Source organism: Atractosteus spatula, chromosome 4 (assembly GCF_055471065.1).
Source record: "Atractosteus spatula isolate fAtrSpa1 chromosome 4, fAtrSpa1.hap1, whole genome shotgun sequence".
NCBI classification, from domain to species: domain Eukaryota; kingdom Metazoa; phylum Chordata; class Actinopteri; order Semionotiformes; family Lepisosteidae; genus Atractosteus; species Atractosteus spatula.
This window is the reverse complement of record NC_142709.1, coordinates 8000690-8025937: the sequence shown is the minus strand read 5'-3', so window position 1 is coordinate 8025937 and position 25248 is coordinate 8000690. Positions and strand designations below refer to the sequence as shown.

The 25248-nt window shown below is 36.6% G+C and overlaps 1 protein-coding gene across 1 annotated transcript; it reads left to right on the top strand.

Moving 5' to 3' along the window:
• Positions 1–18229: 18229 nt before the first annotated feature.
• On the top strand, positions 18230–19548 carry nr0b1 (nuclear receptor subfamily 0, group B, member 1). Its single transcript, XM_088914344.1, has 2 exons — positions 18230–18770; positions 19307–19548. Exons 1-2 carry the CDS (start codon positions 18230–18232, stop codon positions 19546–19548), a joined length of 783 nt encoding a protein of 260 aa, XP_088770470.1.
• The last annotated feature ends 5700 nt before the right edge of the window (positions 19549–25248 follow it).

The window sequence follows — 25248 nt, the reverse complement described above, 5'->3', positions numbered from 1 at the left end:
TAATCAGAATAACAAACAGAGCTTGTCTGTCCACAGATCAGGTTTATTATTCCTCCCTGCAGAAATCTTTCTTTCTTTAGTTAAAAGCATCATACAGCGCCTCACAAAAGCTGAGCACTCCTATACAGTACGTTCCCAAATAACAAAGTGATGTAAACACATTTATAAACTTCATTTTGTATTCAAAATCGGAATGCTCAATCTGTAGACTATGGGTAAGAAAACTAAGGAGAAAAAAAAACAGAACTGTCCCGTTTGCGAAATTATTCAAACCTGTAAACTCTCCCATGACAGTTTTTGTTCAGTTTCCCTCTTTGTAGAGTGACAGGGACATTGTTTAACCCATGGGCATTTTCTCCCATCTCAGCCAAAGAAATCTGTTTGGCTCTTTTAAGTCTGTTTTTTAACGGCCTTACAGCTGCATCCCTAACCAGTTCCCCCTTGCTGGCTGCCTAGTTTGGAGGGACATCCTGATCTATGCAGTGTCTGTGACCTTAATGAGCTTTCCCCAAGCTCAAAGAGATGTTGAGGGTCTTTGAAATGGTTTTATACCACTCTATGCCTTTATAGAACTTCTTCTTTTGAAAGCTTTGTCTTCACATGGTCAAATCTTTGCTTGAAATTCACTATCTGACTGAGGGACATTACAGAGACAGGTATATTTTTTCTAGAACGATGCAAACCACTGTTATCGCACACAGAGGGTACTCAACTTATTGTGTGGCTTGTTAAGATAATTTTGTTCATCTAGTTTAATTTATGTTTAAGCACAGTAAAGGCAACAAATACTTATGCAATTATGAGTTATCCATTTTCCTTTCAATGTAATTATCTATCTATATACTTCTTTCTATTAGTTTTTTTTTGCTTTGAATTTTTGGAGTAGGTTGCGTGTATAACAAATATTATAGGAACAAGTAAAGACTTATTGCATGCTGAAGAGAAGAAAAGAGGACTCCAAAGAAGGCTCCACAGCCAAAACATTGTGTTTCTTTTCTTCTCTTTTCAGCATGGAATAAACCATCACTTGTTACTTTGCAGCCTACGCATGCTGACACAGCTACTGTACCTACTTAAACTACGAACAAATATTAATTTCTACCTCAATGTGTCACGACTGCAAGGTTTAAAGCAACAAAATGTGAAAAACTGTGTAAGAGTCTTACAGTACATACTTTTAGAAGGCCCTGTACTGTATGTACTTATATTTATTTTTAAAATTGTAATTCTCAAAGAACTAATATAATATACAGCAAGATACACTTCAGAAAAGTCGTCATTGGCTTGAAAATGCAAAATCAATAGACTCACTTGTTTATTGCCAGTGCAGACAATGCAGTTTTCATTGAATCACTGAAACACTGATGTTAAAATCTGGGGTAAGGTTATCTTTCAAACTATAAGAAAAATTACATTGACAATGCTTGTTTATGGGACATGCTGTAAAATTAACTCCAGGCTTATCCTCTTCAAGGACCATTAATTCCTAAACTATGAAAGGCACTTTGAACAAATCATTTCTAACTTCCCATAGGCCAGTATCAGTCCCCTTTGAACAAGAGGATGACCTTGATATGAATTTATGGTTGAAATAAGTAATGGCTTTGATCCTTATCAACTGTTTTGCCATGACTGCTTGTAATTACGATATTAATTGCAGATTGACTGGGAAGAAGCCATTGTCAGCACTTTGAATCTGTGATTATAAAACAGAGGCATAAGAACAAACAAATTGCAGCTATTCTTCCCAGTTCCTTTGGCCAACGTCAGATCTCCCTCAAAGCACGGCTTTTTTTTCACAAGATGTCCTTGTGCCTTAAATAACAATTCGTTTTTTTCCGTGCTTTTCAAAACACAGGCTAGCAAAGGTTTCTCAGCCTTGTTTCTGATAGAGTTTGCGCATCTCTTTTTTGTCCCATCAAAAAGTCACTAGTACCAGTGATGCTGTTTAAAACACGTGCAGAAAATGAGATCCGCTGTTGGATTCACAAACCATTGAATAAGTCAGTGGTTAGGGCAGTTGGGCAGTTTCTTCTAAACAGTATTTTTGAGCCTCCCCTAATTCAAAAAACCAATCAAACTAGGGAACGTTTAATGCCTGATTAGGATTTTGTGTCTTCATCTTGCAGGTGGGGGTATACAGTGGACCAGTGGCCCTGGTATTGCTTCATGTGATGCAAGACAAGTTTCAAATAACATTTTGGGAATATACAATGTACTGAAAAATCCCCAATTGAAAATATTAACTGTGATGTAATAGGTTTTCACTATGATTATGAACAGATGCAAGTGAACATCCATGCTCAAATTTCGGAGATCAGAATACTAGTAATGTTAAGGAGACTTTGGATCCATAATAGTTCACTGTTAAAATTGATTTTGTTTTCTAAATTTTCTGACTTACCAAATTCATTCCTGGATTGTTTATGTGTGGTGCACATACATTTGGTATTATTATACACAAGCTTTGGCAGGAGTGTGCCTTCTCAGTCATTTCCGCACAGTAACTTTTCTACATACAACCCACTGTAGGGTGACAGCTCAGCAGTTTCTGTTCTTTTGAAATGGCTGTATATTGCTCCTTTGAGATGATGGAGCCCCATCCTTCCCTCTTTATCCCAGCACATGCCTGGATGAGGAAATCCGTAAATTTAAGACTGAAAGGATTACATGCAGGAGGGATTTAAAAAAAAGTTGAAACAAAAAATAAAAACAGAAAGCCTGATAACAAACTTAAGACTTATGATTTTAAGGAGGATAAATGAAATGCAAAAAAGGAGCCACAGCTCTGCTTTCAAGCTTACATACAAAGCCACTGCTGTATCACACCATCTATCTCTTCTAGGTCCTTAGAACATGTCAACATTGAAAAGCTTAAAGAAAAAGAGAAATTCAAATATGTTTAAGATCAATAGCATTTAATCTTGGCTTTCTACAACGTCTAAGAACTTCATAGGCTGTGATCATTCAAAAACATTGCTTATCTATTTTGTATTCTAAAGTTACTGCTATCAACCTTTCCTTTTATTTTCTATACTTTGCAAATTCCTGACTTGCAACCTTAATGTCTGCCGGGAGTCGATGATTTCAAAGACTGAAAACAATTCCAAAAAGCAGAGGTTGCAGAGGTGTCACCCCACAGGGTGTTGAACAGGTTCTGTGTAGGGGTGGCAAGGGAGTTGTATCTTCTGGCAAGACCCGTGTGCAAGGTGACATAAATAATCCATAAATTAATATGATCACATTAGTCATAAAATAACTAAGTCATAGGCAATTAAGCCATTGCTTAACCATAAATGTTTTATGGACCTAGGAGCTGTCTAGCATTCCTCTTAATGAATTTCTGTTACATACATAATGATTTTCTAACAAGATATAGGCACTCTCTACAGAATCACTTCACTTTCAGTTTTCATACACAGTCGCAATATGGCTAATATTCTTTGCCTGCCTGAAGACTACTTCCACTTTCATTTGCCTCTGCCTAAGCTAATCAGAATGAATTGAATGGCACTGAGTTTCAGTTTAGTCTCAGTGCTTCATATTTTAAGAACAAGCTTTGAATATTTCCAGCACTCCATCAGACTTGACAGCAAAGAAAGTGGGATTCAGTGACTGTAATTGCACTTGGCTCAAGAGATGCTCCTTTCACTGTTATGCTTCACTGGTATGATTGGGCTAGGTGGCCTATGTGTCGTGAGTTTGAGGTTTACAAATTGGCTGCTAAGCGAAGGGTTGGGATTAGTCAGCTAGTGCTCTTACAAGTCTCTGTTGATTATTTTTTTACTTGATCAATTTTCAAACAATGTACGAGAAGAAAATAATATTTTACTCACTACACATACACACTAAATGCTCTTATTCATTCCCCAACCCTCTAACTGGTAGACCCCCCACTTTTTTATTAAAGACCCCTAAAATATAGTCAGAGAGCCACAATTGTCTCACCCTGCAACAAGACTTTGACTATGTCAGAAGCATTACCCCTACCACAGATCATAACAGTTGAAAGTTTTATAAAAATATGAAGAAAGGTCCAGTAAGATCAGGGCATAGAATGCAGAGGCTAGCACTGTAATGCCTGCAAATTATTATCTGCAGTCAGACCGGATTACCCAGTTTACTTCCTGCAACTGCGAAAGGCCCAGATTAGAGTTATAATGTAGAAAGTACATCTTGTAAATATTCACGAGAAATTTTCCTTGCTTAGGATGATTGACAAACAAGAAGAAGAATGTAAACCCTCTTTCTGACACTTCGAAAATATGAAAAGGTGTCTGCAGCACTGCAATATCAATCTCAGAGAGTGCACACAGGAGACTGGAATGTTGAAATACAGTTTATCCCAATATATATCCGCAAAGCCAAAGAGGAGACTAAGAATAATAAATGATAGTAACAAAATAATATAATAAGAATAACAAGGGTAACAAACTCAAGTACAGAAGTGCATTCCTTTTTATTAAAGGTATGTGAGCCTTAAGAGAATCGGAAAGATGAGTCAGTCTATTCAGGTCTGCTTTTTAAAAAGATGGCTGGTAAAGAAGATTAAATCTCATCATTAAGGTATATGAAGTGCATGATAAAAGTGGCAGAATTGGAAATATTTCTCCACCTTAGCATACAGCTTTGTCACTGAGCAAACCAATAAGCCAGGACAAAACGTGTGATCCTTATTGTTTTTAAATCATACAGTAACAGCTTTAGAAACATCCCTCGACAGGACCTAACTGGCACCAAAAAGTAATAGATTATAATATACATAAAGTGTCAGGTGTAGCCTCTATGAAGATGTGATTCTGGCTAGATAAGTCTACACATGTCAAATTAAGAGTAATTGATCATAACATTGTTGATATCTGTTCATCTATATGACAGGATAATGCAGAAAAGCAGCTTTTGTTTGATTAGCTCAATGCAGTGTATGCTGGTGTGTCCAAACATGATCTTAGCAAGCAGCAGCAACTAAATATACGAGAATATGACTCCTGTGTTAGCTTCTGTGCACTGGCTATCGACAGATTTCCAAACAAAATGAAAAATAGTGTTGCTCACTTTTCAGAGCTTGAATGGTTTGGCTCTGGACCACATCAGTGGACTGGAACTCCTATATGTCTCAACATCATTTGTGCTCTTTGGACTTCTTTCAGTTCCCAATACGAGGATCAGCACCCTTGGAGAGGGCTGGAGCCTTGTAGCTCCAAGGCTATAGAATAAACTTGACTATCATGTTAATCTGCATCTTCACACCCAGTGTTTAAACTCACTTTTATACAATGTTATTGAATTCTGTTTGATTTACTTACTAATTTATATATCCGTATCTCTGCAAAGGAACAGGTAAAGGTTTATTCCATGCTAAAAGGAAAAGAAATTAGACTATATATTTTGGCTGTGGAGAAGGCTCACAGAGGGAGGTGGACAGTGATTTTAACAACTTGTCTTGTTGTATTGTAATAATAATAATGTAACACTTATATAGCTCTTTTCTGGAGACTCCAATCAAAGTGCTTTACAGGTAATTGGGATCTCCTCCACCACCACCACTGTGTAGCCCCCCCTGGATGATGCTCCAGTACTCTCCCTACACATCAGCTCAGTGGGGAGGAGAACAGAGTGATAAATATATTTCATAGATGGGGATTATTAGGAGGCCATGAGTGATAAAGGCCAATAGGAAATAGGGTCAGGATGCCGGGGTAACACCCCTACTCTTCTCAAGAAACACACTGGGATTTTAGAACCTTGGTTTTACGTCTCATCCGAAGGACGGCGCATTGTTACAGTATATATACTGGGGCATTAGGATTGACACAGACCACAGGGTGAGCGCCCCCTACTGGCCCCACTAACACCTCTTCCAGGAGCAACCTTCGTTTTTTGCCAGGAGTCTCCCATCCAGCTACTGACTAGGCTCACACCTGCTGGGCTTCAGTGGGCTGCCAGTTGTGAGTTGCAGGGTGATTGTAACTGGATTCTCTTCTGTTCTCCTTCTGTGAAAATTCTACATACCACCATCCAGACCATGTTTTTATCTTACAAATATCCACCTATCATGAACTTGACAACTGCAGTTATCAGATACTTAAATACACCTAATAAAAGCAAAAAAAATGTAGAGAGCATTTGAAATAGGAGGCAGACCAGGGAACATGTGAAGAAAAAAAAACAAGGAGAATGTTATTTTCATTGTATTACATTATTTTATCTTTAAGTTTGTTTTTGAAAAATCTCCCTCTGGCAGAATATAAGGAGTTTTGTTTTTAATTACTGATATGACTTCAGTTTGAAAGTAAGCAACACAACCTAGTACCTATGACAGTCAATAATCCCTTCCCACGAGGCAAGTGTGTATTGATTGCATTCTTCTTGTGCAAGAACATCCATCAATAACATAAGAAGTTACCCTTCGGCAATGGAATTATTGAGCACTAATTAATAAACTCTTCAGCTGATCAAGTCTGTTATTAATGAGATTCTGCTGGAATCTGAAACACTGTGCCAGGAGCTGAAAACAGCTATTAACTTCCAGTTGTGATTAAAGGCAGTGATCCTTTTAGTTAAATCCTGGTGACTAAAACTTTTATTAAGTTGGTGATTTCTATGATTTTTTGTTGTTTATTGTGTATATATAACATTTCACATTTTTACCGACAGTATATGACAGGTTATTTTGAACACTTCTTTATATGACATTTTTGTACTTTAAAAATACACCATGAGTTACCACTTCTAAAGTTAACATCTACAGCACATCCTGTCCCAGCTTGCCGACTGCCTTATTAATTTTAGGGTTTGGTAGAATGGCAGTTAGTGCTACTTACTCACAGCTCCATAGCCCTGGGATCGATTAAGGACTGGGACACCCTCCGTGTGAGGGTTTGCATCTTGTCCCTGTTTCTGCTTGGATTTCCTCCAGTTATTCTGGTTTCCTCCCATCTTCCAAAAGATATGCAGGTTAGATTTGATTTAATTTTACTATCCGGCTGATAATGACTGAAGTACTCTATTCTAGTCATTGAACACATGGAATATCCCCAATGGCTTTACCAATTCTTAAAGCTGCTGATTTCTTTGAATTTTGCAATATCTCCACAGCAGAAGCATATAGAAGCTCTTGAGATGCTTTTTTCCCCTGCGATCAGCTTCATTTGAGAAGCAACTTAATACCGAGTCAACTTGAATGCCGCTGCTGTGCACTTGCCCTACATTGCTGAACCTCTGAAGGGCTCCCTGGCCTGAAAACACAGCTCTTCGTTGGCAAAGTGCCCTGATGTTTGTTTACAACACTGTGCAATGTCTCAGGACCATGGGAAGAGAATGACCTGAGCTGTCTATAGCAGTTAATCACTAAGTTGTAGGCCCTAAATAAGCCTTCCTCAGCCCTTTTGAAAGAACAGCATGAACAGATATGATTATGAACAGTGCGATTAGATAAATTATTTCCAAAACTTCAGCTGGAATTTGCCATGGCAATGCTAAATGTCATCTTGCTTGGCGTTCAGTTTTGCTTCAGAACTTAAATTTTAACAGTATAATGAAAAAGCAAAGAAAAAAAGTTGACAAATTATTAAATATAAAGTGATATTGTTACAGATGGGACACATGGGAAATTTTACACTCTCATTTCTCTACAGAATGTCTTGTGTGTTCCTCCATATTTACATCTTCCTACTAAAGTTTCACCTACTATACTATACATTTTACCAGGATTTATAAGATGAACATAGTTATGCATATTTATTTATAGTCTGACTTTACCAATTCAATGTAATTATAGACTGAACAAACGCATAATAACTGGCAATCTTCAGGCTATTGTTAGGAAAGTGATCATTGTAGTGGTATCAGGGAAGCCAGGACAAAACAATCAATACAAGGTACAATAAGGTACAGTATTTAATTACTTTTCACATCAATTCACACCATAATAAACCAATCAAGAATCATTTTAATATATAAATAAAGTTTCTTTAGTATACAGTAATATTGAGTATTCATTATTATGATAAAATGTATCATCAACCCTGAAAGTGCAATGAAAGAGATGATGAAGAAGTACTGAAAATGAGCATAAAACTCAAAACCACATGTAGTGTCAAGGGTCAAGAACTTCAGAAATGAACACTTAACTGTAAAAAAAGCTTTCAATGTCTAGCAGGTTTCAGTAACTCACTTTCAGTTAAACGTGGAGAGAACAAAAGAAACTCAATTACTTCATTGGTTTTATAAATCGATAAAAATAATAATCACCACAGGCTCCTTATATACAGTAACTCCTACTTACTTCTTTCTGTTTTTGTCTCCTTCATACAGAAACACAAATGGTCAGTCACACAAGATGGCCGTTCTGATTTCTAAAATCAGACATTTTTAGACATGTCCATGCAAAATGATCAACAATAAATTCATGAACGTACACAGTACCTAATAGCAATTGAAATGAGCAAATAAGAATAAAATAAAAAAAAAGTGTAAAAGTGCACATGCTCACATTACATAAGTAAAGGAAATATTTAAGATATTACATTGTAAGCACAACTACGTAAGGGGAATTACTCCGGCTTCCAAAATACGAATGGCACAAACGCACTACACGCTCAGTAAGTGGGGCATATTGGTTCCTTTCTAAATATTTTTTGTTGATTTTCACCAGATATAACATTCAATAGTTAAATCACCTCATCACCAGTTATCAGTCAACTCTCACTAATAAGGTGAGTTAGTACTTATTCTACAGTAAAGTACCAGATTTCGTACAGTAAGTACCAAATCACAAGTGTAGTGTATCGTAGTGATGGTCATGAAAGCTGAATTAATCAAAATGAGAACAACAACAACATTTAATCTATATACTTTATTTTTCTAAAAATATGAATGTATAAGTAGAATGAAAATATCTCTTTTGAAATTCAGTATATTCACTCTTGAAGTAATTATATCATTTTTTGACGATCTGTAACATTATGATTTTCAATTTGTATCATCTGCAGGTTTCGTACCGCGCATTGAAATCAGCCATTTGACTTTTAACACGTGTGACATTTTTCTTCAGCCAAATATTAAAAGACTGATATATCATCATTGCAAGTCAAGTGCTCTGGATTTGGCAACAGACCTTGAAGAATTGTAATGAAAGCTTTGTTAATAAAACTGGTAATGGTAGAAAAGAAAGAGGTGACAGATCTTGAAGAATTATAATGAAAGCTTTGTTAATAAACCTGGTACTGGTAGAAAAGAAAGAGGTGACCTAGTAAAATCCATCTCATATGCATTTAAATATCTTAGGAATTTCTCTTCTTTTCATTTTCTGAAGTAATGGGCACTATATTTACAATGTTATTTTGGGAAACTCCTTTTGTTTCTGTATTTGGTTGGTGATCTTCACAGACAAATGCCTCCGTGACAAAACAATATTCAGTGTTTCTGTTTTCCTGTTTTTTCTAGTAGAAATGCTTCATTTTTGAGGGTTTGTGATAATACTGTAGTAGTAAAGCTTTCTCTTGGGACATATCAGTTGTAACCTGGCATTAACCCTCCCAAACCTGATCGCTGTTAAGAAACATTTTCAACTTACATGCTGTAGCTAAAGATTTGTTAATGATATGTAATTGCTCTTTGGATTAGCTTAAGTGGGGGTAGCCTCATTGACATTGTGAGATTTGTAACCAAATTAGCCTTGCTTTTTATATTCACTTCAGAAATGTCTGCAGTATTATATTAATTCAGCAATTCTTTCCACTTTCATCCAACTTTCATCCAGTTCTGTCCAGCTCATTAATGTGATTAAGATGAGTTTTCTTTGCTATTGTGTTGTGTTAAGCCACCACTACAAACATAGGCTTAAAAATCAGGGTTCAATCTTCTGTATTCCTAGTCTGCCCCTTTAAATCTTGCATGAAATAAAAATCCCACCATGCAAATTGTCACTGTTTTGATTCAAGATGAATTTACAGACAAAACAGGCAATTCATTTTCACATGACTAAGCAAACTAGCAAAATCAATTGCCGTGAAAAGCAATCAAGTTCTCTTCCATTCACTTCAGCAGAAGGAAACATAAATAACAGTCAACTTTCAGCCCAGGCAATTATTATTATTTTTTGCTTATGAAGACACAGCCTAATTGATTTCCAGAGTATTCCTTTCGGGCCAACAAGCCTTGAAATTGAATAGTACACAAGAACAAAAAGAGACTAACAGTACACTACGAAAGTGAAATAATGACATAAAATAGAAAGCAAAATAAAAAGATAAATAACGAACAACATTGTTTCATTGAACAGCAAGTTGTTTAGCCTTGTTAGGAGATCTCAGTAGGAAATCTCAGTTCATCAAAAACAAATAAAAAAATTCCTGAAACTGCCTCTATCACTGATGATTAGTGTTCATCTGTTCCCCATATACAGTAAAGAAGGTAATCACACTTGTTAAAGTAAAGCATCAGTAAAAACCCAACCATCAACAGTTCAACTATCAATTGTTATCAGAATAATGACACAAAACATCATTATTTACCCAGGGAGAGAAAGTCATATACAGTATACTGTAAGCCCACAAGTGACACCAGCATGTGTTCTAACTATTGTGAAGCTGATACATGATTGTTTTGTCCAACCTCTTCACTTCATCTTTTATTTCAGTGACAGGTAGAGGATGATGGAATGTTTTCCATTTCTTATTCTAAGCTTATTAATGAATTACTGTATTCCCTAATATTATGTGGAATCAGAATGATAATAAATGATTTTTTTTAAACAGAAATTGGATCATTATTAGGTCTGATCCTAATCTCGACAATTTCACTCTCCTATGTGCAGTATATATTGAACCTGAACTTCCCATGGTTCTCACATTCCTTCTGCCACCCCATCTTCACCCTTGCAATGGCTCCAGAGCTCATTCCTCCTTAATGTGAGGCAGGTTCTGTCATCCTCTTTCATATGGTTAGACCGCTGTTCCCTCAGATAGTTGAGTTATGCCAAAAAAACAAACATCTAGCACATTTCCTGCTTTTATCAAGAAAAAAGATAAAACTAATGTGCGATACGATATTCACAGAGATACCCCATATGTTTTCTGACAGGGCAAAAGAATCTTTGGCTATTCATGATGAACGTATTCATACATGTTAAAATGGATATCTCTCATGGTGCGGACCTGCTCTAGCTCTTCAGAAACTTAATTTAAATCAAGTCGTGAAAAAAGTAATAACTACTGTTGTCAATTAAAGGAAACCAGTTTTTACGGAAACTTTTTACCAAAAAGGTAATTTCCCTGTTAAGGATGGAATGTAATCATCACCAAAGTGGAAGTGCTGAACACTGCTGACTTGAGTGGTTTGAGTGGGAAGCTGTGTCAGTCTGCATGCTGCAAAGGAATACATACCTGTAGAGGTTAATTGCTAACTGAAAACTAGACGGAAGGAAATACGATTATGTGTTGACTTAGGAACCTTCTTCAGGTGTTATAAGAAGTCTCCTTCATGGACAGAAATCATGTGCTAGCCAAAATTATATACCTTATTCTAAAGGAGGTCCTACTTTTACAGTGATCAATTTTAACATAACAAACCTCATTTGAAATTCTATGCTTTTTGAAATACTGTATATCCTAACATTTTGTTTTATTTCCCACCTTGTCTACAACACAAAGGTCCTTGTCTCCTCCAGTTTTTAATCCAACCCGAGAAGGAAAAAAATTAACCTATTTAATTTCCTAGTTACCCCCAAATATTTTTTTTTAATTTCTTTAACAGTTGATCACACAAAATATTCTCTTACAAATACAGTTCCCCAGAAATCACCTCACACCCTGGTGAAAAGTATTACAATTATACAGCAAATAAGACCAACTATGTAGCTGAGGATGTAAGTAGAATAAAAAAACAAAGACACTTGGAGCTCCAGAAATTGAGTTTGAGTATTTAATTATAGTGAGATTTGGCTTAAGCTGCTTGGCTTCAGGCCAGCCCCCTGACCTCAGGACAAGGAACCTCGGACCCCCATGCAGTGTGAAACATGAACTGAACTGCAGCTCCAAAGGAGGAGATTGGGTGAAGAAGAGAAGTCTGAGACAAAAAAAAGAGACTTTTCCAAATGAACTTTGAGAAATGACATTGGTAATGGTTAAAATTAGAATGGCTGGGAGAAAAGTGGCTTGGCTGTTATGATCTCTCCCAAACTTCAGTTGAGAACTTCCATTTAAGTGGTGGGTGTATTTGCCTCTGTTAGTGCTGCATCTAGCATCCTCTCCGTTGCTGAACTGACGCTTATCATTAAATGAGTGATTTTAAAAGCACGGCCTCCAGTAATTTGTATAGTTTCTTAAGTTTCTTTGTGTTCCACAGCAGGTACTTGGAATCCACTGCTTTCAAGACTGCTATTTGTTTTTTTTTTGGTCTTGCTTTTTAAACTGTGTACAATTGCTTAACCTGCTGTGAAGCACATCAAACACAAATGCAAGCGCATTGGAGTCATGTAGGTTAATTGAACGTTTTTCACCAAATTAAGAGCTGGGGAAAAAAAACCTCCAACTCCATCTTGGAGACAAATGTGCACACAACCACACGTGCAAAGTAATGTATTGGGACAACACAGAATGAGCAATATTACAGGACATTGTACGCTTTCTGTGGGATCAGTACTGCCCATATTTGAGATTTTTTAGGAATACACACAGACACTGTGTTAAACACAGCTGGCAGTCTTCATTGGGGAATATATTTTTTATATTATACTAAAGTAGCCATCCAGTTCTTCAAATCACATGTGAATTTCTTGCTGGTTCATATAGATGCCATCTTGCTTATAATTATGTGAATTGCATTTATATAGTGTGTTTCATCCCAAAGGATCACAAAGCACTTAACTTTGAGGAAGAGGACCTACTGCATCCACCACTGAAGTACAGCACTTTGATTTACTATTTTAATATAATGAGGGCAGTGGAGTTAACACTTCTTTCCTTATGAACAATAAATTTATATATAGAATGACCAGGCAGTCAGGACCTCAGTTTAATATAACAGTCCAAAGATGACGCCTCCTACAGCAGAGTGTCCCTGGGTATCATTCTGGTGCATGAGTTTTTGAAAATTTTGGCCCAGAGGAATGAGCAGCACCTACTGGTTCACCTACACCTCTTACAACAGCAACCTGCCTTTTCCTTAGAGGTCTCTCTAGCCCACTACTGACCTGGTCCAGCCTTATTTATCTTCTGAGGTCTCATGAGCTGAGGTTAGAAGGTGGTTCATGCACTTGTTGTTAAACCTCTAAGATAACAATCTTTTGAGACACTCACAAAAGGGGCTCCACACTCATGGACATTTTTCACTTTAATCTGCATTTTAATCCCGCCTTTGGTGTTCAAGTCTTAAGTAACATTTTTATAATTGTAGCATAGTAGCAGTAACAATTATCAATGCGTACTGTATGTGATCATATTGATTGCATGTTGATCGCAGCAGCACTCTTGACATTGATCTGCCATTTAACCAGACTTGGTAGGTTTCAACAAATAAACCTTTTCAATACATTTCCAATCCCAGATGTTGAAGTTAACTTGGGAAACAACAGCAACATACAGTACAATAGCTAATGCCACTTTTTTATCCACTTGAATTGGTTGTACTGTCTATTCCTACTGATTCAGAAAGAATGTATCACAGTGAACAAAGATTCTTAAGAAGTTAAGAGCTGTCTGTGTAGAATCTGCATCATCTCCCTGTGTTCCTTGGGTTTTGTCTGGGTGCTGCAGTTTTCTCACTCATCCAAAGACATGCTGACTAGGTTTGATGGGATATTCTAGATTGTCCCTTTCTTTGTGGGCCTTCAAACAGATTGGTGTTCTGTTCGCAGGATAGAGCACTTGTATAGTCTCAATCCTGCCTTGCTCTCCATTTCTGACATCCCTGATTTGTGGGATGATGAGAACTTAGTTTTTCTTAAAAAGTAAGGGCATTTCAATCCCAAATTTTAAGACGGTACACCATTTCAAATGCACTGCAACTGTCAATCTCATACTATACAAACAACTCCAAGGGAGCTGTTTGTAAGGAAATTTGAATTATTTGCATTTGGAATCATTCCTGTATTTTATGCAACAGACATTGGCAAAATATCTTGTTTCAAAATGTTTCCTCACTTAAGTGAACTCTTTCAGTTTCACAATAGCAGCTCTATCAATAATACTTTCAATGTATTATACAAAGCAATTACCTCGGTATTTATCAAAGACAGCCACTGGTGAACTTGGTTTTATTTTGTAGGACCTGGATGTATTGTTGTTACTGTATTTTTAGCAGAGCTTGTAAAAGTACTTGATTTAACTGTAATCAAAGAATCACATAGAAAGCTATTGTAAAATTAAAACCCATATTTTAAAAGTTAATAGTTTGTGTTAAGAAACTTTCAGTTCTTTCTAAAAAAGAGTAAAGAAGGAATGGAAATTTACAAGTTTGGTTTCAATTTTGGAATGTTTTCAACATGGATCATAAAAAAGTTGCTTTCTCTGTTTTTCCTTTGATGACTATATAAATTGTTTGGCAGCCTTTTTGGTTTATTTTCTAGTTGAGCCCAAAGATATTTTATTATGAGACATTAAATTGATGTCTCTGTGAATTTTACTTTGCACCTGGTAACGATGCCTTTGAAAAATATGATGAAGCTATTGAGTCATAACCTCATTATTCATTGACTCCAGTTTTCAGTTACATCAATAATACTGTATAAATGTCAAGGTTAAAGGCTGACCTTGCAACAAGGTTTTTCTCGTTTGTACAAAATCTTACAAATGATGTACAATACACAATAATTGATTCATTCGACAGAAGGCACAGTTCTGTAATGTTCAAATGGAAAATCATATGCCGCTGAATCAACAATAAGAGACAGATTAATTAATTCACCATTGCCTTTTTATTTTTTATGACTCAAGTATATAACGTTACAGTGTATGTTGTTTCTTATAATGAAAGTTTCCTTGAGGTAAAGTTACCTAAGCTTACGGTTCTGATGGTTATTACTTCATGATAGCATGAAGCACACCACGATACCTAAGGCAACAGATGGTAGCAGAAAATTATCTGACTCTGTTTTCAAAACAGAGTCCAATGTTATGACTCATAATAAAAGAGGAAAGTTATGCATAAATAATTTGTCACAGATAAACAACAAAATAATTTATCTCAGGTTATACAGATCAATATTTGGTATTCAGAAGATGTTTTGCACTTACATTTGGCATACAGCATACATTTCACACATTTTATAACATAATCAGAATAGTTACAGTACTTGATACCCAAGTTGTGCTGATCTCTAAAATGGCCTTTGTGGCACTCTTAGATTCTTATTATATAAAATATAATAGATGTCTTTAATGTAGAGATTTTGCTTCAAGGCAATTCTTTATCAATTTCAAGTAGTTGTAATGGTTTTATCATCAAGAACTCAAACACAGTTTTCTGCAAACAGTACACAAAGCACAGATGGCAGCTAACATCATTTATCCTGAAATACGTGTACGTTTGCCTGTTGTTTTTAGTTTTTTTATCCTGTAACCTCTGTTAAATAAAACCATGTTTTAATTTCACGAGATCTATCGTATCTTGCCATTTCAAGATGTTGATAGTGGCTGAGAACTTGCTCAGAGATAAAACATGTATCATGGGGAAATATTTCAGGGCATGTTTTATGTAACAGAACAAGAACCTGTACAGGCCAAATATTATGGGTGAGACCAACTACATTATAGTTTTTGCACTCATCTCAGAAGTGCAAGCTGATCGACTTTGCCTGCTCGTTAGATGCAGAGACCAAAGGACCAACATCATATGTGTGCAATGCAGTTTATGCGTGGTATTTTACAATACATTGATGATAACAAAGACTGACAAGACTCCTGCATGTACTGTATGAAAAATAAAAAACAGCAAAATGTTTTTAATTAAAGAAAATGAAGCTCCATGCAGCCTAGCGCAACAAGACTTTTGATTAATCTATAAGTGAGTCATTTTAATGAAACCAATTAATAATTTCCAGTCTATAAAGTATTTGCCATAAGAGAAAGGTTTTCCTGGAGAGCAAGATACAAACGAAAGGGCAATGTTGTGTACATAGCTCTGTGTGACATACCTTTGGGCATGTTGTAATGGGATCTTTAAAAATAGGTGGGTCAAGGCCAACAAACACACAGTGCGAAGAACTCACAACACCACATCCAAATAAACCAAAACAAAAGCCTACATTCTTTTGAGCTCATGACTACACTTCTTCTTGAAGTCCATAACTATCATTTCCGAGCAGCCAATGACCAAGTCACCTGATCAATTGGCTTCCTGTAACTGGTCAGGTGACAGAGCTGCAGCTCATTTGGTTCCTATCCCTACTGGGCATGTGCTCTCACAACTGTTTAATTGCCCTATAGAAAGTAGAGTCATGAAAGAGCAACAATGTCCTCTATTTAAATTGCTGAGGTGGGCACTGAAATAATCCACACCTGAAGAAGGCTTCACAGCCGAAACGTTGTGTTTTCTCTCTTCTCTTTTCAGCATGGAATAAACCTATTACTTGTTCCTTTGCAAACTATGTATGCTGACGCAGCTACCCACCTGAACTACTCAAGAGATTGTCAGACTTTGAAAACAGTGTCAGACAGCCAGGATGAACCTAAAATGACACCTGCATAGGACTAGGTTTTAAATAATTGTTATTTTGTACAAAAGACAGATTCAATGCCCTCATATACATTTTCCTTACAAAGTGGGATGAAAGCTCACGATAATGCCCAAATAAAGACAAACTGGACTTCTATGGCTTAGATATAGGAGATTAAGATAATTCTAAAACTTTACTATCAAATAATTGAAACCAAGCACAAAATGTAGCAGACATGCACAACAGTGTTATATTATATGTAATGCTGAGTTTAGCACACACGCTAATTATCTTTATAATGTGGCACTGTTTCGGGAAATTGGAAGAATTACATTATATGTGGGATGCTTAGTTGAATGTGAGAGGATTCTGAATATGTAATCAATTTCATCTTATGATGCTTCAAAGACATTGGTAAGGAGAGCTAATCCCTTCAACTGAGTTAATGAAAAGCAACCTTTGTTCTCAGTTAAACAAGAGGTTCTAAGTTAAACCAAGTTAAAATGTAAGCAGAACAACTCCGATTCCTCATTTGAATTGCCTCACTTAAAAACAGACAAAACAGAAAAATATTCAATATGTATGCAAGATTTTTTACACATGTCCCCATATCTGGTGGTATATGTAAACATAATGATAAGCAATTAATTTGGGACTGCCATGAAAATGTGAAAAAAATCACTTGGAATATTAATATTATTAATATATTAATAAAAAAGGAAATTGTGATTGATTGTCCATGTACTGAAATCTCTCCATTATCAGAACGACATTTATTCCAGGTGAGGGTCATGGTAACCCAGACTCTGTCTCAGGGCGCAGATACACAGGGACGGTTTAGAGACACCACTTAATCTATAAGTGCACAATTAACATCTGGGTGTTAGAATAATAACGTGTCTTTAACAAGCTGGACGCTGGGGGAAAACTGGGGCACTCAGAGAAAAATGGCACATGAGAAAATATGCCACTAGTCGTCAATGACGAAGAAAATTATTCTATGATGATTCATTCTGTCTTCCACAGACTCAAATCTTTTTCACGTTAATAAGGTCATGGAAAGAAACTGATATCGTATTCAAATCCCCTTCAGCTGGACGTTGGACAGATTGTGATTCAATGTTTAAAACTTGAGGAAACAAAGGCGAACGAAGCAGATCTAAGAAAACCTTTATGTTTGCTATCCTCTGTGATCCAATTCCAGAATTGTGAGGTGCATTAATGACTGCGTTTAATAGGATTTATAGCTAATAAATACGCCTGTAGAACAGCAATTGTCAGTTTAGTAAAACCTGTTACGACATTAAAAAGTAATAGGCACCGTCCTACCCTCTTGTTTCCAAATACTGTACGTGTGTTGGTTTGGCAGCCGTTGGCTCCCCCTAGGCGCGTCGCTGTGCAAGACTTGTGGGAGGTGGGTTTGAGCATATGAAAAAAAGTCTGCCCAAGTTCTTACGGATGGGAGGAAGGAAATATACATCTGCTGTGTGAGTGAGTCACAGGTCTAACTAAACACACCACAGCAGCTTCAAAGCAGCGTGGAAAACAGGGAGAGTGCGAATGTGAAGAAGGATGGCTTGCTTCAACGGCTGTCACTGCCTCGCTGACAGGAGGCAAAACAGTATCCTTTACAGCATTTTAAAAAACGACAAACAGACGGAGCTACACGCCCGCGTACACCAAGGCATCGCCCAGCAGGCTTGCTCTTGTGGATCCAAGAAAAAAGTAACGCTGAGGTGTCAGCAGATCACTTGCAAGGCAGCTTCCGCGGTCTTGGTGAAGACGCTTAAGTTTATCAAGAACGTGCCTTGCTTTCGTGAACTGCCGGGGGATGATCAGCTCCTGCTGGTGAGGCACTGCTGGGCACCGCTGTTAGTGCTTGGCATGGCACAGGACCGAATTGATTTTGAGACCACCGAGACGCCCGAGCCCAGCATCTTAGAAAGGATCTTAACTAACGGCCAGGGAACGCAAGAGGATCCCCATCAGCAAAATAACCTGCTTTCCATATCTGAAATCCAAGGCATTAAAGCGTTCCTGGGCAAGTGTTGGGGGTTGGACATAAGTACCAAGGAGTACGCATACCTGAAAGGAGCGGTTCTGTTTAATCCAGGTTGGTTTAAAGGTTTACAGATGTCAGTGAAGATGGAGGTCTAGCCCATGTACACGACAAAATACAAAATATCAAAAAGTAATTGTTTTCCTAACAATATTATCTCGAAAGAATGATGTAATTGTTATTTTAATAAGACAATGATAGCCAAAGCCAGTCCTTCTATTTCCATTGTTTAGTCCAAAAAGTTCAACATCAGATCTATGCAATCACTTCATTGAGATGATTTTATTTATTTTTTTACTGATAGAATATTTTACTTAATAATACAGTGTTTACAGTACAAAAAAGAAACTAAAGACTATTAAGGTAACTTAAACGGGATCTTTGGTTGTCTGGAATGCCTAAAAAGTCCAAATTCAGGATTCAAAATATCTTTTTTTTTCTTGCTTATGTTAGAAGAACTCTCCTGTATGTGTGTAAAGAACGTGGGGTGTATCGTAGCAGCTTATTAAAATCTCTTGCCTCTTAAGGAGAAAACAGGCAGTATCCCAAGGGTTTCTAATGTAATGTTGGTGAATCTTGTTTTTTTGCAGATCTGCCAGGGCTTCACTGTCAACACTATATCCATGGTCTACAAAGAGAAGCACAACAAGCACTTAATGAATATGTCAAAATGGTTCATAGGGAAGATCCTGCTCGTTTTGCCAAACTGTTCATTACACTTTCTATGCTCAGAAACATCAATGCGAATGTCATCACTGAACTGTTCTTCAGACCCCTCATTGGTACCGTAAACATGGAAGATCTTCTGTTGGAGATGTTTTATGGCAAATAATACCATCATCTTGTTGTTACTGAACAATGGTACTGAAATGACAATAAGCTGCTTACAAAAAAACATAGCTCTTTTTACATAGACTATTTTTGTATAATAAAAATATTCTTAAACAATTCGTGGTGTGAAATGTTTTCATCACTAATGAAAAACTTACCACTCAAGTCTCTTTTCTGGTACAAATATAACAGATGTGTAAGCATCATCATTCAGATGTTGAAAATATCACCGTTGCCGTCTGTTAAACATCCATTGACAACTTGGATTCAAATAAAATAGGAAATATTCCAAAACAATCACAGAAAGTGTACAATGTCTGTCATAAAATGTGTAGGCAAAATGTCCCTGTTCAGATTGAGTTTTTTAGTTTATACAGCCTTACCAATGCAGATCACAGTGTTAACTTTTTTCTTATTCTCCCACTTGTAGGTGCTGAAAATTTTTAATTTGTAAAACCAATGTAAAAAAATCTTCAAAACAGCTTGAGTGAAATGTGAGTTTGTCATTTTCAACTAAGAGGAAAAAAAACAGTATGAAATTTGTGAATACGCAATACAAGTTTAACAAAAATGTTTCAAGAAAGGATGTCACAGCAACATTTTTAACAGAAAACAATTAGATCAAAAGTTTAATCTCAGGCCCATTGTTGGATGGATTGTCTAGTTCGAGATCTAACAATATGATTTTGGAAACCGTTAGTTTATTTTGTTTTGTCCTTGTAGCATTGCTGAAAGAACACTTAACAATCTTCTTTTAAGGAAGAAAAATCTCAGCTAGACCTTTCATTCAAAAGTGAATTAAAACATGCTTTAACTGTAGTTCCTGCCACTCATAGGCAGTTTGAGCAATTTAGCAACAGATTAAATTTGTTAAATGTTTTTTTATTATTATTTTAATGGATCAACTCTCCAATGATGTAATTTAAACATTATATTCATTCCCTGCTGTCCGAAGACAAAACCATAAGTAAAATAAGATAACCCATTTTGTTTATTACACAGATTACAATTTATACACAAATAAAGGCAATAATAATGTTACCTGCAATTAACACTTTATGATGATAATTCTGACAAATTCTTGCTGAAGCTTTTGGCATAACAAAATGTTCTCCACTCTCTTTAGAGCCTGTGAAAATCATTATACAAATTGCGATCTCAAATTGATATTGAGACCAAGGTTTAACACGTATAGTGTAAATCTAAGCATTTTGTACTTACAGCAGACGTACCAGAATTCCTTTAGAAGACTAAATAAATATGGAGCCCATATTGAAGGCGTATTTGTTTACTTTGGTGTAAAACAGAATTTTGTCATATGTATTGTGGCCTCAAGGAAAAAGATAAACTATGGTGATCAAAGTATACTTGGGTATCATAAGAAAATAGTATTCAGTGCCAGAAGCTGCAATGAAAGTCAATGTTTCTCATTATGTGTAGAACACAAAAGATTTAGACGTAGGAGCTACAGTATATAAATGAAACTGAGTAAAAATATAAAACATTTAATACAAGAGAAAGACTGCATAATGTATTCTAATAATAATTGTGTAAATGGTGCATAACTACTTCATAAAAATACATTAACTTAGGGTATATTCATCAGTTATCGATAATTTCAATGCAATTATATAAAACCTACATCACTAATATGATGTATTAGTGAGTTCAAACTATAACATTTTCTTTAGGTTCCGCACAGACAAATTTGAAATCCAATTGGGGAAAATGGTTTAGAAGTCTGTTTTAAATTTTCATATAAGACCCAGGTGCCTCAGTAACATTGCTAGAGGGAATACAATTCTTATAGATTAGTGAATGTGAACTTTATCTGCTTCCATAAAAAAAATTATATGTGCCCAGGGGAAAGCAAGCAGTCTGTATGCACTTTTTTCACCTACTGGAGTGCCAATTGTAGAATGTGCAGAGCCATAAAGTTAATCACTCATTCTTGCTTTTTGATGTGTATGAAGTTCAGGATATACAGTACAGTGCCACTAGACACACTAAAGTAACCACCATTTTCATCACTGCCATATACTTAATTTAAGTTACCCACAATCTCTCTAGACGGCTAAAATGCTGAGCAATAATGCTTCTGGTTTGTGCATACTAATAGAAAACAAAGGGAAATCACATTTCATTTATGATATTTTCCTGATTCATTATTGTTGGTTTAGAATTCTGTTTTTACATCTTAAAACACAAAATATTACAGACTGGCTTGTAACAGATTTTGTTAATAATTAGAACTTAGTTTTAAAATTATGTCATTTATGTCCTTAGACCCATACCTTTTTTGCCATAGTTTAAATGTAAGCATTTGAACTATTAGAAATTCTATTCTTAACCCAATTCAATTTACTTCAGAAAGAAAAACAGCCTAGAGAGGGCAGTATTCACTTACAGACATGACCATGTGAAATTTGTGAGGGCTCTGTTCAAACTTATACTCTGTGGAACAGGAGGAAATTACACACAAACTCCTATAGCTTTAGGGAACTATCTTACTTTACTTCCAAATCTATCAATTACGGCTGGGTTTTCTCCTACAACAACGAGTTTACTTTTGATGGACGAGGTGAAGGTAATTACAGGAATGCCCCGTATGAGCTCAAATAGCAATCCAGCAACCCAGAGCTATTAACATTTACATCCAATCTAGGAATGCATTGTTGAGCTGACAGAGTGCTGACAGGGGGTTAGGCGAGTTCTTCAGTAAGTTGCCGTTTTAAGCAGGAGAGTCCGGGTAGTAAGTGTCTGGAAGTCTGTGACCTAGAAGCAAAGTCTTTCACATTACTAAAGTTTTATGACTTATCCTGAAATATATAAGGAGTCTGATTCACAGTGCAGTCCTACACAATGATTTTATTACTTTAACCCATGCTTTAATGCACAGTATTCATTAAGGGAATAACAGTACAATTGTATATTAACTAAATTTAGATTTCTTGTTGAAATAATTTGCATTGGGAATTAAGGGCTGACAGTTTCCACTTTTACTTATGCTTTTGTATACAGAAGTGGGGATAATACAATTGTCTGCAGCTATGCCCTTTCTGAGTGTTAGTTCTCTTGCTACTGTCAATGCTGCCAATTAAGAAAAAGCAAATAGTAAAGTAAATCTGAAACAATGTAAATAGAGAGAAGGAATCATAGACTGAAAAGGCAATTGGATTTGAAAGACTAACAGCATTGTGTTATTGTTTCTCTCAGTTTGGTGTGGAATATTTCACATCAACAAACTTGCCCTGTTTTAGAGCTTGAACAAGATCCTTATTTTCTACTTCTGTCACAGAGATTTTGTGTACTGTATGTGTTTATGACACATCTCAGCCTACGATTCTCCAAAGTGTGAAATGTGTCAACCTATGTTGTAACCATTAGTCTTAGTCCTGATACCAACAAAAGGCGGCCATGTTAAATCCTACAAACAGGAAGTGCCATGTGTGCATCCATGGAACATGGCTACAAAGGAGCCAGAGAGGCACCAGTGGTCTGTGAAATGTAGCTCAAGCAGTAGAGGCTATTAAATATAGTGGGCAGTAATGAACAGCAAAACAGCACAGCACTGTTGTGATTAATGTGGTGCGCATAATGGAAACCATCCATCTGTGGAAAAGGAAAGGACAACAAACAACAAAGACCAGGAAATGAAACAACAGGTATGTCAGTAAAATAATGCTAAGAAAAACCTCCTTCACGACATGGCTTGACAACAATGATGGAAATGAGTGAATATGTTTGTGGCAAGAACAGTCCTTATAGAATTGTGGTTTCTGACATTTAAAAACAAATATACTAATGGAAAACCAACTGAGAAGTAGTTGAAGTGCTGTGGAGGTGGTGTCCTTTCTCTAAAGTCTTTGTTGAAAGGGGCAGAATGTAGGTGGGGCTCATTGCACGGTCTTGATTTGTACAAGAAGAAATTTTTCTCAAGGGGTAACTTTAACGCGGTTTAACACAAAGGCGATGTGGCACTGGATGAGTGTCAGAAACGCTTTGAGCTGCCTGTGTTTTTACAGAAGACCATCAAAATCAATGAGCAACTCTTTGAAATTGCACTTGTTTTGTAAGGTTTCAACACGGACATTATAAGACAGTACCGGTGAGGTGTGTTTATACCCTTAGGGAGTTAAGACACCCGCTAAAGTTTTCCCTGAAACTTTCCCTGTTTCACTCTCTGCCTCAATTGTTTTTTCCAGGCTCCCAGTGATGGCCACCCACGGCCTATAATGTTTGTTGCAGCCTATAAAAATAAAGAAACTGTGCACTTACCTGATAGAAGACTTGTGCTGTCCATAACAGCAGTAGGCCGATAAAGGAAAACAAAGGGATTTGTAAATAGTTATAAATAGGTCTGATAGTGTTTATTAGCTGCAGCCATATCTCAGTCACTTGCATTCAGAGGCCAAACCAGATTCAGAGTCAAGGCCAACCACTTCCACAGTTTCCACAGCGCCCTCTTGTGAACTGGAGGGGAGCTGGTCTCCCCTTCCACTTAAAATCACCTTTAATTACAAAGTCTCCAAAAAATAATTACTTTTAATAAAATATTAACTATAAAAAATGTTAGGGGCATTAGTGTGGAGAAGGGTTATTTTTGTATACTGTATGGTTATTGTTGTGTGGATGTATGTAAAGGAGCAGCAGACTTTTAAGAGTCTTATGGGAGGTACAATAACAAGGGCAGAGCTTCCAAATAAAGGCTATACGTACCTCTGCTGGGGAGTTCTCTGTCAAGACTCAGGAGAAGGAGGGGCTCTTGCAGTTGAGATAAACGTTTATCTGTTTATAGTTCCTTTTGTGTTGTTGCAAGCTGCATCGTAAATAAATTGACATCCTTTTTATTGTGGACTGCCCTATGCTCTGGAACTGCTGTAGGCCCACTGTCTCGTTTGGACATTGACATGGCATCAACTACCTTCAGTTCCGGCCCTGTGTTTCACTAAGTTTGGAGACCAGTCACCCAGTTCAAAGGTGTGTACCTTGGAAAAAGGAAAGAGATTAATATGAGTTACAAAGGGCATTAAACCCCTGCCTAAAGATCATGGGCCGTCATCACCACTTATACATTATTACACTGAAAGTCAAACACCTTAGAAAAGAAACTTTAAAACCATAAATAACAATTAGACCTAATCGAATTTGTTGCAGTTTCAATGTATCTGTGTTTCACACCAATAGTTCAACTGGTTCATAATGTTCTTTATGTTTTAAGCATTGAGCACAATCAATTTTGATTCTTTTAGTAGCGGTATCAGTCTAATCCTGCTTATTGCGTTGTTTTTAAGCAAGCCGTCTGGGCAGTGGAAGTACAGTATGATGATCTTCGGAGAAAACTCATTCAACATTTTCCTTCAAGCCAGTCCAGAAGTGATGATTTTCCCAAAGGACAACACAGGACCACACAACTCCATAATTAAATTCAAGAAACAAATATGGAGGTCTTGCTATAGCCAGCTTTGTATTTTTACATGAGTCTAATAGAACATCAGTAGGATGATGATGATGATGATGATGATGATTAATAATAGTAGAAGTAATAATAATTCCTTACACTTATATAGTGCTTTTCTGGACACTCTAGTAAAAGCACTTTACAGGTAATGGGGACTCCCCTCCACCATTACCAATGTGCAGCCCCACCTGAATGATGACCCAGTATGCTCACCAAACATCAGCTATCAGTGGGGAGGAG